Source organism: Anolis sagrei, chromosome Y (assembly GCF_037176765.1).
Source record: "Anolis sagrei isolate rAnoSag1 chromosome Y, rAnoSag1.mat, whole genome shotgun sequence".
NCBI classification, from domain to species: domain Eukaryota; kingdom Metazoa; phylum Chordata; class Lepidosauria; order Squamata; family Dactyloidae; genus Anolis; species Anolis sagrei.
This window is the reverse complement of record NC_090035.1, coordinates 3,382,393-3,399,876: the sequence shown is the minus strand read 5'-3', so window position 1 is coordinate 3,399,876 and position 17,484 is coordinate 3,382,393. Positions and strand designations below refer to the sequence as shown.

The 17,484-nt window shown below is 44.9% G+C and overlaps 1 protein-coding gene across 3 annotated transcripts in view; it reads left to right on the top strand.

Moving 5' to 3' along the window:
* LOC132780020 (ubiquitin carboxyl-terminal hydrolase 22-A) overlaps nt 1-17,484 on the top strand; it is a 204,119-nt gene that overhangs the window by 135,967 nt on the left and 50,668 nt on the right. For all 3 annotated transcript variants that reach the window (XM_067461689.1, XM_067461688.1, XM_067461690.1), the window contains one exon: nt 16,728-16,897. In XM_067461689.1, the coding sequence (XP_067317790.1) occupies nt 16,728-16,897 (170 nt within the window). The remainder of the gene's footprint in view (nt 1-16,727; nt 16,898-17,484) is intronic.

The window sequence follows — 17,484 nt, the reverse complement described above, 5'->3', positions numbered from 1 at the left end:
TGTCCATGTATCATTCTTAGATTCTTGAGAGCTAGGAAAGCTTTATATAGTCCTACTAGCCGTACCCTGCCACGCATTGCTGTGGCCCACATGGGGGTTCTGTGTGGGAAGTTTGGCGCAATTCTATCATTGGTGGGGTTCAGAATGTTCTGTGATTGTAGGTGAACTATAAATCCCAGCAACTACAGCTCCCAAATGTCAAGGATCTATTTCCCCCAAACTCCACCAGTATTCACATTTGGGCATATTGAGTCTTTGTGTAGAGTTTGGTCCGGATCCATCATTGTTTGAGTCCATAATGATCTCTGGATGTAGGTGAACTACAACTCCAAAACGAAAGGACACTGCCCACCAAACCCTTACAGTATTTTCTGTTGGTTATGGGAGAAGTGTGTGCCAAGTTTGGTTCAATTCCATCGTTGGTGGGTTTCAGAATGCTCTTTGATTGTGGGTGAACTATGAATCCCAGCAACTACAACTCCCAAATGACAAAATCATTCTTTTGAGTGAAGGACGTACATTGGGTTGTTAGGTGTTTTGTGTCCAAATTTGGTGTCAATTCGTCCAGTGGTTTTTGAGTTCTGTGAATACCACAAACGAACATTACATTTTTATTTATATAGATTTGCATGGGGTGGTGGTGGGGAGTGGAGTGGGGGAGTCTACTGAATCAAGTACTGTAAGTTTGAAGTTGCAAAAGAAGTTCCAAGAGGAGGGGACAAATAAATAAGCCATATATAAAACTACGGCAGTTTGTATTGTCGAAGGCTTTCATGGCCGGAATTACTGGGTTGTTGTAGATTTTTTCGGGCTATATGGCCATGTTCTAGAGGCATTCTCTCCTGACGTTTCGCCTGCATCTATGGCAAGCATCCTCAGAGGTAGTGAGGTCTGTTGGAATTAGGAAAATGGGTTTATATATCTGTGGAATGACCAGGATGGGACAAAGAATTCTTGTCTGTTGGAGGAATGTATGAATGTTTCAACTGACCACCTTCAAAGAATCCTAGAGTTGGAATAGACCTCCTGGGCCATCCAGTCCAACCCCATTCTGCCAAGAAACAGGAATATTGCATTCAAAGCACCCCTGACAGATGGCCATCCAGCCTCTGTTTCAAAGCTTCCAAAGAAGGAGCCTCCACCACACTCCGGGGCAGAGAGTTCCACTGCTGAACGGCTCTCACAGTCAGGAAGTTCTTCCTCATGTTCAGGTGGAATCTCCTCTCTTGTAGTTTGAAGCCATTCTTCCATTGCATCCTAGTCTCCAGGGAAGGAGAAAACAAGCTTGCTCCCTCCTCCTCCCTGTGGCTTCCTCTCACATATTTATACATGGCTATCATATCTCCTCTCATCCTTCTCTTCTTCAGGCTAAACATGCCCAGCTCCTTAAGCTGCTCCTCATAGGGCTTGTTCTCCAGACCCTTGATCATTTGTCAATATCTCTCTTGAATTGTGGTGCCCAGAATTGGACACAATATTCCAGGTGTGGTCTAACCAAAGCGGAATAGAGCATGGGGAGCATGACTTCCCTGGATCTACACACTCTGCTCCTCTTGATGCAGGCCAAAATCCCATTGGCTTTTTTTGCCGCCACATCACATTCCTGGCTCATGTTTAACTTGTTGTCCACGAGGACTCCAAGATCTTTTTCACACATACTGCTCTCAATCCAGGCATTGTCCCCCATTCTGTATCTTGACTAGCATTTGATGGCCTGGCAGTTTTTTAGTGTGGCTTGTTAGTGCCTGGGGCAATCTTTTGTTGAGAGGTGATGAGCTGTCCCTGATTGTTTCCTCTCTGTTGTTTTGCTGTTGTAACTTTAGAGGTTTTTTTAATACTGGTAGCCAGATTTTGTTCATTTTCATGGTTTCCTCCTTTCTGTTGAAATTGTCTACATGCTTGTGAATTTCAATGGCTTCTCTGTAGTCTGACATGGTGGTTGTGAGAGTGGTCCAGCATTTCTGTGGACAAGTCTACATAGGGACCACCAAATACAGCTTTGCCCAAACACACAGCAAGGAACATGAAATGCACTGCAGACTACTTCATCCAGAGAAGTCAGCCATAGCAGAGCACCTGAGGAACCAACCTGGACACAGAAGGTTGCTGAACCCTTTAGTTGTCCACATTCGTGTGGTCTGCCTAGGCCGCCTTACCAGGCTGGCCGTGCTGTGCCTTTAGTCCGATGCTGTTAAACTGCCTTGGCGTTGATTTTAAATGAAGGTATGCAGTTTTGATGCAAGGTCACTGCAGTGTTTGGCCAGTATTGATTTACAGTGCTGCTGAAGGCTGCAGACTTGAACTGTCTCCAAACTTTGAGGGTTTCGTGTGGGTGGGAAGCTGGAACAGAAACGTAGTTTTCCACTTTGATTATATTTTTATGGATTTTAACTGCAAATTTCTTAATACCCCTAGCTGTACCCGCCACGCGTTGCTGCGGCCAATCCTCCCTCCCTCTTTCCCTCTTTCCCTCTTTCTTTCTTTCTTTCTTTCTTTCTTTCTTTCTTTCTTTCTCTCTCTCCTTCCTTCTCTCTTTTTCTTTCCCTTCTTCTTCCCTCCTTCTCTACCTGTGTCTTTCCTCTTCCCTTGCTCTTTGGTTCTATGCTTCCTTCCTTCCCTCTTTTTCTCTTTCATTCCTTCTCTCCTTCCTTCCCTCTTTTTCCTTTCTTCTTTCACTTTTTATTTTCTTCTCTCCTTCCTTTCTTCTCTACCTTTCTTTCTTTCCCTCCCTCCCTCTTTCTCTCTTTCTTCCTTCTCTCCTTCCTACCTTCCTCCACTCTCTCTTTCCTTCCTTCTTTCACTTTATTTACTTCTCTCCATCCTTCCTTCTCTACCTTTCTTTCTTTCTTTCTCTCTTTCTTTCTTTCCTTCCCTCCCTCTTTCTCTCTTTCTTCCTTTTCTCCTTCCTTCCTTCCTTCCCTCACTCTTTCCTTCCTTCTTTCACTTTATTTACTTCTCTCCTTCCTTCTCTACCTTTCTTTCCTTCTTTCCTTCCCTCCCTCTTTCTCTCTTTCTTCCTTCTCTCCTTCCTTCCTTCTCTCCCTTTCTTTCTTTCTTTCCTTCCCTCCTTGTTTCTCTCTTTCTTCCATCTCTCCTTCCTTCCTTCTCTACCTTTCTTTCTTTCCTTCTTTCCTTCCCTCCCCTTTCTCTCTTTCTTCCTTCTCTCCTTCCTTCCTTCTCTACCTTTCTTTCTTTCCTTCTTTCCTTCCCTCCCCTTTCTCTCTTTCTTCCTTCTCTCCTTCCTTCCTTCTCTTTCTTTCTTTCCTTCCCTCCCTCTTTATCTCTTTCTCCCTTCTCCCCTTCCTTCCCTCTCTCTTTCCTTCCTTCTTTCATTTTTTATTTCCTTCTCTCCTTCCTTCTCTACCTTTCTTTCTTTCTTTCTTTCCTTCCCTCCCTCTTTCTCTCTTTCTTCCTTCTCTCCTTCCTTCCCTATCTCTTTCCTTGCTTCTTTCATTTTATTTACTTCTCTCCTTCCTTCTCTACCTTTCTTTCTTTCCTTCTTTCCTCCCCTCCTTCTTTCTCTCGTTCTTCCTTCTCTCCTTCCTTCCCTCTTTCCTGCCTTCTTTCATTTTTGTATTTCCTTCTCTCCTTCCCTCCTTTCTTCCCCCTTTCTCTCCCTCCTTCTCTCCTTCCTTTTTTGCCCCTTTCTGTGTATATGTGTTTTCTGTGTGCATATATGTGTGTATATATTTCTGTATATATTTGTGTATACGTGTATATATGTGTGTTTGTGTATATATGTAGTTTTGCACATGCATTGTAATGCATTTTTTGTTTTGTTTTTGCTTTTTAAGTCTCATCCACTGCGTTTTTCTGTCTTTTTGGGAGTGCTGGTCACTCGTTGGCCTGAGAGGTGTCTTGTGTCCAAATTTGGTGTCAATTTGCCCAGTGGTTTTTGAGTTATGTTCATCCCATAAACGAACATTACATTTTTATTTATATAGATTTATATTGAATTCTGTTTTAATGTTTGTTTATGTGTAGATTTTGGACTGTACTGAAGGGTATTTACGTAAGCTGCTTTGAATCTCCTTATTGGAGAGAAAAGGGAGGTATAAATAAACATAACAACAACAACAACAACAACAACAACAACAACGCCTCCTGCCTCCCTATGTGTATGCTCCTGCTCATTTCTATGGAACATCATACAAAGTGTGTCCCCCATTGGATTGCTGTGAGTTTTCCAGGCTGTCTGGCCATATTCCAGAAGCATTCTCTCCTGACATTTTGCCCACATCTATGGCAGGCATCCTCAGGAGTTGTGAGATCTATTGGAAACTAGGCAAGTGAGGGTGATACATCTGTAGAATGTCTAGGGTGGGAGAAAGAACTCTTATTTGTTTGAAGCCAGTGTGAATGCTGCAGTTGGCCATCTTGAATAATCTTGCAGCTTCAAAGCATGGCTGGTTGCTGCATTCGTTGCAAGGTGTTAGCTGGCGCTGACTGTTTCTTGTCTGGAATTCCCCTAGTGTTGTGAATGTTGCACTTTATTTACTGTCCTGGTTTTAGGGTTTTTTAAAATACTGGTAGCCAGATTTTGCTCAATTTCATGGTTTCCTCTTTTCTGTAGAGATTGTGTATTTCAGTGGCTTCTCTGTGTGTTCTGACGTGGTGGTTGTGAGAGCAGTCCAGCATTTTTTGTGTTCTCAAATAATATGCTGTGTCCAGGTAGGCTCATGAAGTACTCTGCTATGGCTGAATCCTCTGGTTGAATTAGTCTGCATTGCCTTTCATGTTCCTTGATTCATGTTTGGGTAATGCTGCATTTGAGGATGCCATTAGCCATAGATGTGGGCCAAATGTCAGGAGAGAATGCTTCTGGAACATAGCCAGGCAGTCTGGAACAGTCAAAGCGACCCAGTGATTCCGGCTATGAATGCCTTTGACAAGACCTGTGTCTCCATTGTTGCATAGTCATTGGGAGTGATGATTTTAAATACCATTCCTTCATCCCAGATGACTCATCTCCATGATTTGAGTATTTGTCATTTATGGAAACTGGCTTCAGGAAAGGCAAAAGCTGCACATCGCAAGTGTTGAACCTGACTCAGCACATAGAAGATGGCTTTGAAAGGCAGCAGGTCACAGGAGCTGTCTTCATAGACCTGTCAGCAGCCTATGATACTGTGAACCACCGCCTCCTCCTGAGAAAAATGTATAATATCACAAAGGATGACCACCTCACCCGCCTCATAGGAAACCTGCTACAAAACAGGAGCTTTTTTGTTGAGTTCCAGGCCAGAGAAGCAGATGGCGGAAACAGAAGAACGGCCTGCCTCAGGGGAGCGTGCTTGCTCCATCCATGTTCAACATCTACACAAATGACCAGCCACTGCCAGAAGGGACAGAGAGTTTCATCTATGCTGATGATCGTGCCATCACCGCTCAAGCAGGGAGCTTTGAGATGGCTGAACAGAAGCTCTCCGAAGCTCTAGGTGCTCTTACTGCCTATTACAGGGGAAACCAGCTGATCCCTAATCAATTTTAAACACAGACATGTGCCTTTCACCTTAAGAACAGACAAGCATCCCGAGCTCTGAGGATTATTACCTGGGAAGGAATCTCACTGGAGCATTGCAGCACACCCAAATACCTGGGAGTCACTCTGGACCGTGCTCTGACCTACAAGAAGCACTGCCTGAATATCGAGCAAAAAGTGGGTGCTAGAAACAATATCATACGAAAGCTGACTGGCACAACCTGGGGATCACAACCAGACACAGTGAAGACATCTGCCCTTGTGCTATGCTACTCTGCTGCTGAGTATGCATGCCCAGTGTGGAACACATCTCACCACACTAAAACAGTGGATGTGGCTCTTAATGAGACATGCCGCATTATCACGGGGTGTCTGCGCCCTACACCACTGGAGAAATTACACTGCTTAGCCGGTATTGCACCACCTGACATCTGCCGGGACGTAGCAGCCAATAGTGAAAGGACCAAGGCAGAGACATCTCCAGCTCATCCCGTTTGGGTAACACATCAATGACTTAAATCAAGAAATAGTTTTCTTAGATCTACAGAGACACTAGCTGGAACACCTCAGCAAGCGAGAGTCCAAAAGTGGCAGGCTCAAACCCAGCGCCTCAATCCGTGACACCAGATGAAAGACTCCCCCTGGGCACACAGAAAACTGGGCGACTTGGAAGGTACTGAACAGACTGTGCTCTGGCACCACGAGATGCAGAGCCAACCTCAAGAAATGGGGCCACAAAGTGGAATCCATGACATGCGAGTGTGGAGGAGAGCAAACCACTGACCACCTGCTGTGATGCAACCTAAGCCCTGCCACATGCACAACGGAGGACCTTCTTGCGGCAACACCAGAGGCACTCCAAGGGGACAGATACTGGTCAAAGGACATTTAATCAACTACCAAGTTTGCAAACTTTGTGTTTTCTTTATCTGTTTGTTTGTTTTGTTCTGTTAGAAATGTAATACAATGGTCTGGTTGCTGATGACACGATAAATAAATAAATTTATGGAAGCTCATCCTTCTTTGCATTGATTCCTGAAACATGTTTCATTCTTTTTGGAATGCTGAAATCTCCCGGCCAAAAATGGTGTGGGCAATGGCAGGTGTGACGTTGGTGTTTGCTCTGCCATAGTTAAAGCCTCGGAGTGGCTTGCAGAATCATGCGCTGCCGATAGGTTTAACCTGACGTAGCCTTAGCCACAGCCCAACTGTCAGTATTAATGCTTAACTGTCAGTCGTGATAAATGTCAGTCATGAGAACTCATGCTTTGTGGAAGGGACAAACATGTGATCCGATCGCTGTCTTCCACTTGTTTAACCATTAAATATTTACAGTTATCCTTGTTGCAGATCGGTCAGCAGTTGCTTAACTGGTTGAGCTGTGATGGGTAACCAATCGGCGCAGATTCAATCGTTTATTTATTTATTTACGACTTTTCTATGCTGTCCTTCTCACCCCAAAGGGGATTCAGAGCGGTTTACAAGTAATATGTAAATACAATATATTATATTGGGTTCTTGTAGGTTTTTTCGGGCTATATGGCCATGTTCTAGAGGCGTTCTCTCCTGACGTTTCGCCTGCATCTATGGCAAGCATCCTCAGAGGTAGTGAGGTCTGTTGGAACTAGGAAAATTGGGTTTATATATATGTGGAATGACCAGGGTGGGACAAAGAACTCTTGTCTGTTGGAGCTAGGTGTGAATGTTTCAACTGACCACATTGAGTAGCATTTGATGGCCTGGCAGTTGTTTGGTGTGGCTTGTTGGTGCCTGGGGCAATCATTTGAGAGGTGATTAGATGTCCTTGATTGTTTCCTCTCTGCTGTTTTGCTGTTGTCATTTTAGAGTTTTTTAATACTGTTGGCCAGATTATGTTCATTTTCATGGGCTCCTCCTTTCTGTTAAATTGTCCACATGCTTCTTGTGGATTTCAATGGCTTCTCTGTGTAGTCTGACATGGTGGTTGTTGGGTCTATTGTGGACCACTCCAACAACCACCATGTCAGACTACATAGAGAAGCCATTGAAATCCACAAGCATGTGGACAATTTCAACAGAAAAGAGGAAATCATGAAAATGAACAAAATCTGGATACCAGTATTAAAAATCTCTAAAATTAGAACAGCACAACAGGAGAGAGGAAACAGACAGGAACATCTAATGGCCTCTCAACAAAAGATTGCTCCAGGCACTGCCAGGCAATCAATTGCTAATCAAGGTGATCAGTTGAAACATTCACACCTAGCTCCAGAAGACAAGAGTCCTTTGTCCCACCCTGGTCATTCCACAGATATATAAAACCTTTTCCCAGTTCCAACAGACCTCACTACCTCTGAGGATGCTTGCCATAGATGCAGGTGAAACGTCAGGAGGGAACGCCTCTAGAACATGGCCATATAGCCCGAAAAAACCTACAACAACCCAATATAATATATTGTATTTACATATTACTTGTAAACCTCTCTGAATCTCCTTTGGGGTGAGAAGGGCAGCATAGAAAAGTCGTAAATAAATAAATAAACTATTGAATCTGCGCCGATTGGTTAGCCATCACAGTTCAACCAGTTAAGCAACTGCTGACTGACATGCAGGTTCGAATCTAGGGAGAGGTGGATGAGCTCCCTCTACAAGCTCCAGCTTCTCATGCGGGGACATGAGAGAAGCTTCCCACAAGGATGATAAAAACAGAAGAGCATTCTGAACCCCACCAACAATGGAATTGAACCAAACTTGGCAAACAGTTCTCCCATGAACAACAGAAAATACTGGAAAGGTTTGGTGGGTATTGATGTCGATTTTGGGAGTTGTAGTTCACCTACATCCAGGGAGCACTGTGGACTCAAACCATGATAGATCTGGACCAAATTCTACACGAATACTCAGTATGCCCAAATGGTGGAGTTTGGGGAAAATAGAATCTTGACATTTGGGAGTTGTAGTTGCTGAGATTTGTAGTTCACCTACAATCAAAGAGCATTCTGAACCCCACCAACGATGGAATTGAACCAAACTTGGCACACAGTTCTCCCATGACCAACAGAAAATGCTGGAAGGGTTTGGTGGGCAGTGTCCTTTGGTTTTGGAGTTGTAGTTCACCTACATCCATAGAGCACTGTGGACTCAAACCATGATAGAGCTGGACCAAATTCTACAGTGGGATTTTGGCCTGCATCAATAGGAGCCTAGTGTCTAGATCTAAGGAAGTCATGCTCCCCACGCTCTATTCCGCTTTGGTTAGACCACTTTACCTGGAATATTGTGTCCAATTCTGGGCACCACAATTCAAGAGAGATGTTGACAAGCTGGAATGTGTCCAGAGGAGGGCAACTCAAATGATCAAGGGTCTGGAGAACAAGCCCTATGAGGAGCGGCTTAGGGAACTGGGCATGTTTAGCCTGAAGAAGAGAAGGCTGAGAGGAGATATGAAAGCCATGTATAAATATGTGAGAGGAAGCCACAGGGAGGAGGAGGGAGCAAGCTTGTTTTCTGCTTCCTTGGAGACTAGGACGCGGAACAATGGCTTCAAAGTACAAGAGAGGAGATTCCATCTGAACATTAGGAAGAACTTCCTGACTGTGAGAGCCGTTCAGCAGTGGAACTCTCTGCCCCGGAGTGTGGTGGAGGCTCCTTCTTTGGAAGCTTTTAAGCAGAGGCTGGATGGCCATCTGTCAGGGGTGATTTGAATGCAATATTCCTGCTTCTTGGCAGAATGGGGTTGGACTGGATGGCCCATGAGGTCTCTTCCAACTCTTTGATTCTATGATTCTATGATTCTATGATTCTAAGAATACTCAATATGCCCAAATGTGAACACTGATGGAGTTTGGGGGAAATAGAACCTTGACATTTGGGAGTTGTAGTTGCTGGGATTTGTAGTTCACCTACAATCACAGAGCATTCTGAACCCCACCAATGATGGAATTGGACTATACTTCCCAAACAGAACCCCAATGACCACCAGAGTGGGCCACAGCAACGCGTGGCAGGGGACGGCTAGTTATATTATATTATTATAATTGAGGAAGGGGGGAAATTAAAGATCTTTGCATGGGGAGGAATGTGGAGAGACGACCCCACTCCTTGCTTGACTGTGGATATCAATGCCTATGAGTTGTTAAAACACTTTCTGCTCCGTATTGTGTCGGAATCGTCCCGGATCCAATTTTCAATGCAATGCCTGTCTTTGACTCAATCAATCCAAGGTGACATTTTGGGTTGTCCTCCTTAGAAGAGGAAGACCAAAGCGGAGTGAACCCAAAGGGAACTGAGAGTGTCGTTTGAGATTTTGCAAGGATGCACAAACCAGTCTGGAAACAGAAATGCATTTTACAGCCAGCCGTATTGTTCATAACACAGCCCTAAACTGAATGAGCTCCGGAGAATCTTTATATGGTGGTTGTCATGGTAATGCCGCCCGGGTTTTAAGAAATGTATTTCTGTATCTGGACTTTTTATTTTTATCAGGGATCCGCAAGTGTTGAACTGACCTTGATACTTTTTCAGAATTTGTGGTCACCTTGACCCTAAAAGCGCGGTCTGACATCTTCTTGGGCTTTGAAGATGATCATAGTCCCTCTAAAATTCAATGTGCTATTGAATATGCTTTCCAGCTCCAGGCTCAGGACAAAAATGGGGGGGGGGGGGGGGGAGAGATCATTTTGTCTGACAGATTAACAAGTGCATTTGTGTAGAAAGAACACAAATGGACTCTCTCTTGCAGAGGTGTTCCTGTGGTATCTGTAGATCTTTGGAAGCTGTTTCTTGATTTAAGGCATTGGCTTGCTTGCTGATATCCAAACAGGGTGGGCCGGAGATGTCCCTGCCTTGGTCCTTTCAGTATTTGATGCTCAGGGATTTTTCAAAGCCACAAAGGCCATCTATGGACCAAGAAACCACGGCATACAGCCTCTCCGCTCATCAGATGGAACCAAACTCCTGAAGGACCAAAGATCAATTGCACTGTGTTGGAAAGAACACTACCAAAGCCTCCTGAACTGTAGCTCCAATGTGGCCAAAGAGGTTCTCTCACAAATCCCGCAACAACAAACCAGGGATGAGCTTGCAGCACTGCCTAGCTTGGAAGAAGTCAGCAATGCCATCAGCCAACAAAAAAATAACAAAGCCAGCGGACCTGATGGGATCCCTGCTGAAATCTTTAAAGAGGGAGGACCTGAGCTGACACAACAACTCCACCAGCTCATAGAAAAGGTGTGGGTGACCAAGAAACTCCCAGCAGATTTCAAGGATGACACCATCACCACCCTCTTCAAAAAGGGGGAAAGAACAGACTGCGGAAACTATCGAGGTATCTCCCTTCTAACATCCGCTGGAAAAATCATTCAACCCCTGTACTTTGCACTTTTAACAGCATAACCATTCAATGCTAAGGCTTCCTGCCAAAATGGAACTGTAGAGGAGTCTACTGAACAAGCCAGTACCTGCCACATACCAGTGCTGCCATCTGTTGACTAGTTACGAAGGTGGAGGCATTACTTTTCATTCAACCCTCGTACTTTGCACGTTAACAGTACAACTGTTCAATGCTAAGGCTTCCTGCCAAAATGGAACTGTAGAGGAGAGTCTACTGAACAAGCCAGTACCTGCCAAATACCAATACTGCCATCTGTTGAGTTATGAAGGTGGAGGCATTACTTTTCATTCAACCCTCGTACTTTGCACTTTAACAGCACAACCGTTCAATGCTAAGGCTTCCCGCCAAAATGGAACTGTAGAGGAGAGTCTACTGAACAAGCCAGTACCTGCCACATACCAGTGCTGCCATCTGTTGACTAGTTACGAAGGTGGAGGCATTACTTTTCATTCAACCCTCGTACTTTGCACTTTAACAGCACAACCGTTCAATGCTAAGGCTTGCTGCCAAAATGGAACTGTAGAGGAGAGTCTACTGAACAAGCCAGTACCTGCCAAATACCAATACTGCCATCTGTTGAGTTATGAAGGGGGAGGCATTACTTTTCATTCAACCCTCGTACTTTGCACTTTAACAGCACAACCATTCAATGCTAAGGCTTCCTGCCCAAATGGAACTGTAGAGGAGAGTCTACTGAACAAGCCAGTACCTGCCGCTTACCAGTACTGCCATCTGTTGAGGAGTTACGAAGGGGGAGGCATTACTTTTCATTCAACCCTCGTACTTTGCACTTTAACAGCACAACCGTTCAATGCTAAGGCTTCCTGCCAAAATGGAACTGTAGAGGAGAGTCTACTGAACAAGCCAGTACCTGCCGCATTCGTTGCTTAAGTCACATTGACCGACCATCTGCACAGGGTTCCATACTTTGCACTCTACCAGTACTGCCGCATACCAGTACTGCCATCTATTGAATAGTTGCAAAGGTGGAGGCATTACTTTTCATTCAACCCTTGTACTTCACAACAGGCAATACTTGCTTGTGTTGTAGACTATGTTGAAAAATCCCCAAGTGCCATTCGCCAAGGATTGATTGTAAGCAGTTACAATGACCTGTCTTTGAAGACCAAAGTGGCTTGTTGATTGCAATGCAAAGGACGAGAGAATGGCTTCGATATCCGTTATTTTGGGAGAGAGATTTGAGCATCTCTATCCACTGAAACTCAGTATGTTCTCCAGCGCAGTAATGCGCTGCCTTTCCATCCTCAGTAACATAGCAACAAGGCTACACACCCTTCTAGGGAGGGAAGCGCAAGGGCTCTCCAAGCGCACTCTCGCACATCATGGGGACCACTTCGTATGTAGAACAATTTCAGCATTTCCATTGTATTACATTGTCAAGGAGTGGTAGGAATGTGTCAGTCTCAAAGGGGGCCTTCTGCATCTATCATTTCCATCAGAATTGTATGCTGGTCGCTTCTGTGGCGAGAGAATCAGCCGTCTACGAAGACGTTGCCCAGGGGACGCCCGGATATCTTGAGACATGCCGCATTATCACGGGGTATCTGCGCCCTACACCACTGGAGAAATTACACTGCTTAGCCAGTATTCCACCACCTGACTTCCGCCGGGAAGTAGCAGTCAATAGTGAAAGGACCAAGGCAGAGACATCTCCAGCTCATCCCCTGTTTGGGTATCAGCCAGCACGTCAATGACTTAAATCAAGAAATAGTTTTCTAAGATCTACAGAAACACTCGCTGGAACACCTCAGCAAGCAAGAGTCCAAAAGTGGCAGGCTCAAACCCAGAATGAGACACCAAATGAGAGACTCCCCCCTGGGCACACAGAAGACTGGGCAACTTGGAAGGCGCTGAACAGACTGCGCTCTGGCCCCACGACATGCAGAGCCAACCTCAAGAAATGGGGCCACAAAGTGGAATCCTCGGCATGTGAGTGTGGAGAAGAGCAACCCACTGACCACCTGCTGCAATGCACCCTGAGCCCTGCTACATGCACAAGGGAGGACCTTCTTGCAGCAACACTGGAAGCACTTCAAGGGGCCAGATACTGGTCAAAGGACATTTAACCAACTACCAAACTCACAAGTTTTGTATTTGTCTGTTTGTTTGCTTTGTTCTCTTAGAAATGTAATATAATTGAATGGTTGCCCTGACACGACAAATAAATAAATCAGAATTGTAGAAGGAGGAATTGCCATCGCCAGAACTGTTGCACTGCAGCAGTTGTGAGTGAATTGTCGTAATTGCTGTTTACATTGCATTCAGTAGTAATTCTAAATACATTGGATACTGCATATGTTGAGAACTAAATTTATGTATGTATGTGTGTGCGATATTACCCATTTTTATACAATTCTGCCAATCATTGGGTTGTTGTGGGTTTTTTCGGGCTATATGGTCATGGTCTACAGACATTCTCTCCTGACGTTTCGCCTGCATCTATGGCAAGCATCCTCAGAGGTAGTGAGGTCTGTTGGAAATAGGAAAAAGGGTTTATGTATCTGTGGCATGACCAGGGTGGGACAAAGGACTCTTGTCTGCTGGAGGAAGGTGTGAATGTATTGTCGATGTATTGTCAAAGGCTTTCATGGCTGGAATCACTAGGTTCTTGTGGGTTTTTTCGGTGTGAATGTTTCAACTGATCACTTTGAGTAGCATTTGATGGCCTGGCAGTGCCTGGAGCAAACCTTTGTTGAGAGGTGATTAGATGTCCTTGTTTGTTTCCTCTCTGTTGTTGTGCTGTTGTAATTTTAGAGTGTTTTTAATACTGGTAGCCAGATTTTGTTAATTTTCATGGTTTCCTCCTTTCTGTTGAAATTGTCCACATGCTTGTTTATTCCAAAAGCTTTCTTTATCACAATACTCAAGGGAAGAGCTATTGGGAAGAGTATAATATAAACATTCAGTTCCCCACAGTATGAATGGAAGGAGGTGATCCTTCTGCCTTTGTGTGGGCCAGAGGATAGTGGCAGTTGTTGGAATTTGATTCTCATCCTTCCTCTTGAAGTTTTGGACTCTTGATCCAGCTGCAGTATTGATCAAGCCTCAATCTTGGGTGTTTGAAAAGAGCCCAAACCCTATGCAGAACTGTTTACCTTTGACATTTTGCATCCAAAGCTTATGGAACCAAACAGTTCGATTCTTTTGTCTTGTCGAAGGCTTTCATGGCCATAATCACTGGGTTGCTGTGAGTTTTCTGGGCTGTCTGACCATGTTCCAGAAGCTTTCTCTTTACCCACGTCTATGGCAGACATCTTCAGTCTGTTCAGTGCCTTCCAAAGTCGCCCAGTTTTCTGTGTTCCCAGAAGGAAATATCTCATTGGGTTCTGGGTTTTAGCCTGCCACTTTTGGACTCTCGCTTGCTGAGGTGTTCTTCTGTCACAAGAAATTCAATGTGCAAATATGAATTTAATGTGATGTGTGGGAATGAATGGTAAGGAGATTCCATCTGAACATTAGGAAGAGAGATATTGACAAGCTGGAATGTGTCCAGAGGAGGGTGACTAAAATGATCAAGGGTCTGGAGAACAAGCCCTATGAGGAGCGGCTTAGGGAACTGGGCATGTTTAGCCTGAAGAAGAGAAGGCTGAGAGGAGATATGATAGCCATGTATAAATATGTGAGAGGAAGCCACAGGGAGGAGGAGGGAGCAAGCTTGTTTTCTGCTTCCTTGGAGACTAGGACGCGGAACAATGGCTTCAAACTACAAGAGAGGAGATTCCATCTGAACATGAGGAAGAACTTCCTGACTGTGAGAGCCGTTCAGCAGTGGAACTCTCTGCCCCGGAGTGTGGTGGAGGCTCCTTCTTTGGAAGCTTTTAAGCAGAGGCTGGATGGCCATCTGTCAGGGGTGATTTGAATGCAATATTCCTGCTTCTTGGCAGAATGGGGTTGGACTGGATGGCCCAGGAGGTCTCTTCCAACTCTTTGATTCTATGATTCTATGATTCTAAGAACTTCCTGACTGTGAGAGCCGTTCAGCAGTGGAACTCTCTGCCCCGGAGTGCGGTGGAGGCTCCTTCTTTGGAGCCTTTTAAACAGAGGCAGGATGGCCATCTGTCAGGGGCGGCCTCATGACCCCTCCGAAATGGCCAGGCAACCCCTCTGGGGGTCGCGATCCCCAGGTTGAGAACCGCTGCATTAAGAGGCACATCCACTGTTTTAGCGTGGTGAGATGTGTTCCACACTGGGCATGCATACTCTGGTTGCTTCTGGAGTGAGAGAATCAACCAACCACGGAGACGTTGTCCAGGGGACGCCCGGATATCTTGCAGTCCTGCGGGGAGGCTTCCCTCATGTCCCTCTCGGGAAACTCTGGGATGATATTTTAGCCATGGTGGTCTTTGAAATGCCTATCATTCAGTGTACCCTAATCTCAAATTGGTGGACATATTGGTGTCCTTATTGCTCGATGTGTAAGGTTTAATTAAAAAGCTCTTCAGAGGAAGACAAAACGTGCACACTGCCCATAGGAAAGCCATTCCTCTGGCAATGCAATCTGCCTCAATAGAAGAATTCCATAGGGTTGTTGTGGGGTTTTTTCAGGCTATATGTCTAGAGGCATTCTCTCCTGACGTTTCGCCTGTATCTATGGCAAGCATACTCAGAGGTAGTGAGGTCTGTTGGAAGTAGGAAAATTGGTTTATATATCTGTGGAATGACCAGGATGAGACACAGGACTCTTGTCTGCTGGAGCTAGGTGTGAATGTTTCAACTGACCACCTTCATTAGCATATAATGGCCTGGGTTGTTGTACGTATTTTCAGGCTATATGGCCATGTTCTAGAGGCATTCTCTCCTGACGTTTCACCTGCATCTATGGCGAGCATCCTCAGAGGTAGTGAGGTCTGCTGGAAGTAGGAAAATGGGTTCATATATCTGTGGAATGACCAGGGTGGGACAAAGGACTCTTGTCTGCTGGAGCTAAGTGTGAATGTTTCAACTGACCACCTTAATTAGCATATAATGGCCTGGGTTGTTGTAGGTTTTTTCGGGCTACATGGCCATGTTCTAGAGGCATTCTCTCCTGACGTTTCGCCTGCATCTGTGGCAAGCATCCTCAGAGGTTGTGAGGTCTGTGGGAACTAGGAAAAAGGGTTTATATATCTGTGGAATGATGACCAGGGTGGGACAAAGGACTCTTGTCTGCTGGAGCTAGGTGTGAATGTTTCAACTGACCGCCTGATGAACCAACCTGGACACAGCATATTATTCGAGAACACAGAAATGCTGGATCACTCCAACAACCACCATGTCAGACTACACAGAGAAGCCATAGAAATCCACAAAAAGCATGTGGACAGTTTCAACAGAAAGGAGGAAACCATGAAAATGAACAAAATCTGACTACCAGTATTTAAAAAACTCTAAAATTACAACAGCACAACAACAGAGAGGAAACAAACAAGGACATCTAATCACCTCTCAACAAAAGATTGCTCCAGGCACTGCCAGGCAATCAAATGCTAATCAAGGTGGTCAGTTGAAACATTCACACCTAGCTCCAACAGACAAGAGTCCTTTGTCTCACCCTGGTCATTTCACAGATATATAAACCCTTTTTCCTAGTTCCAACAGACCTCACTACCTGTGAGGATGCTTGCCATAGATGCAGGCGAAACATCAGGAGAGAATGCCTCTAGAACATGGCCATATAGTTCGAAAAAATCCACAACAACCTAGTGATTCCGGCCATAAAAGCCTTCGACACTACAAGAATTCCATAGTTTGCAACTTGTTGTGCTGAATATGGAGATTGCATCGAAGTTAATTGTCGTGAGCTGTAGTTCTGTCCGATTGACCTGTCGTGCTTTCTGTGTTTTCTTCTTCTTCTTCTTCTTCTTCCCAAAACAGGTCTAAGAGGGCTCATCAACCTTGGGAACACGTGTTTTATGAACTGTATTGTCCAAGCACTTACCCACACTCCACTACTGCGAGATTTCTTCCTCTCCGACAGACACAAATGTGAAATGCAAAGTCCCAGCTCATGTCTGGTCTGTGAAATGTCTACGCTTTTTCAGGAGGTGAGTCACCCTTTCCCATCACCTGTCCTTTGGGCTTTGGAGGTGCGGCTCCGCTTCCGTTTTTTGGTCAGGATTTCATTCCAGGATCATCAGGAGACAAAAGGGAGATCAGGACGATGGTTTGCAGATCGAAATGCTAAATCACTGTTAGCGCAGAGGAAAAGTGGAAACTTTATTTGCAGGTTATCATCACCCATAGTTGAGCCCCCTCAAGCCATGATTTGACACTAGAGATGCTGAGAAGCCAAATTCTATGCCTAGTATCACATAATGTATCTGTTCCGATTTACAGACAAACTCAACTTAAGAACAAGAACCCGTCTTGTTCGTAACTTGAGGACTGCCTGTATATGGAAGGTCTGATTGTGGATCAGCAGTTTGGACTAGCGGTCCTCCTTGCCTTCCGTGTCTGTGCATGCGAGGAAAGGACGTTATCTGCTCCAAACAAGGCATTCCAGATTTAATAGGACTTCTCCTCATGGCTTAAATTAAATGCAGAAGCATTGTTACTCAGCAGAACATCTGCATTTTGTCCTGCAATGTTAAACATATCGCTTGGAGTAGTAGTAGTAGTAGTAGTAATATAA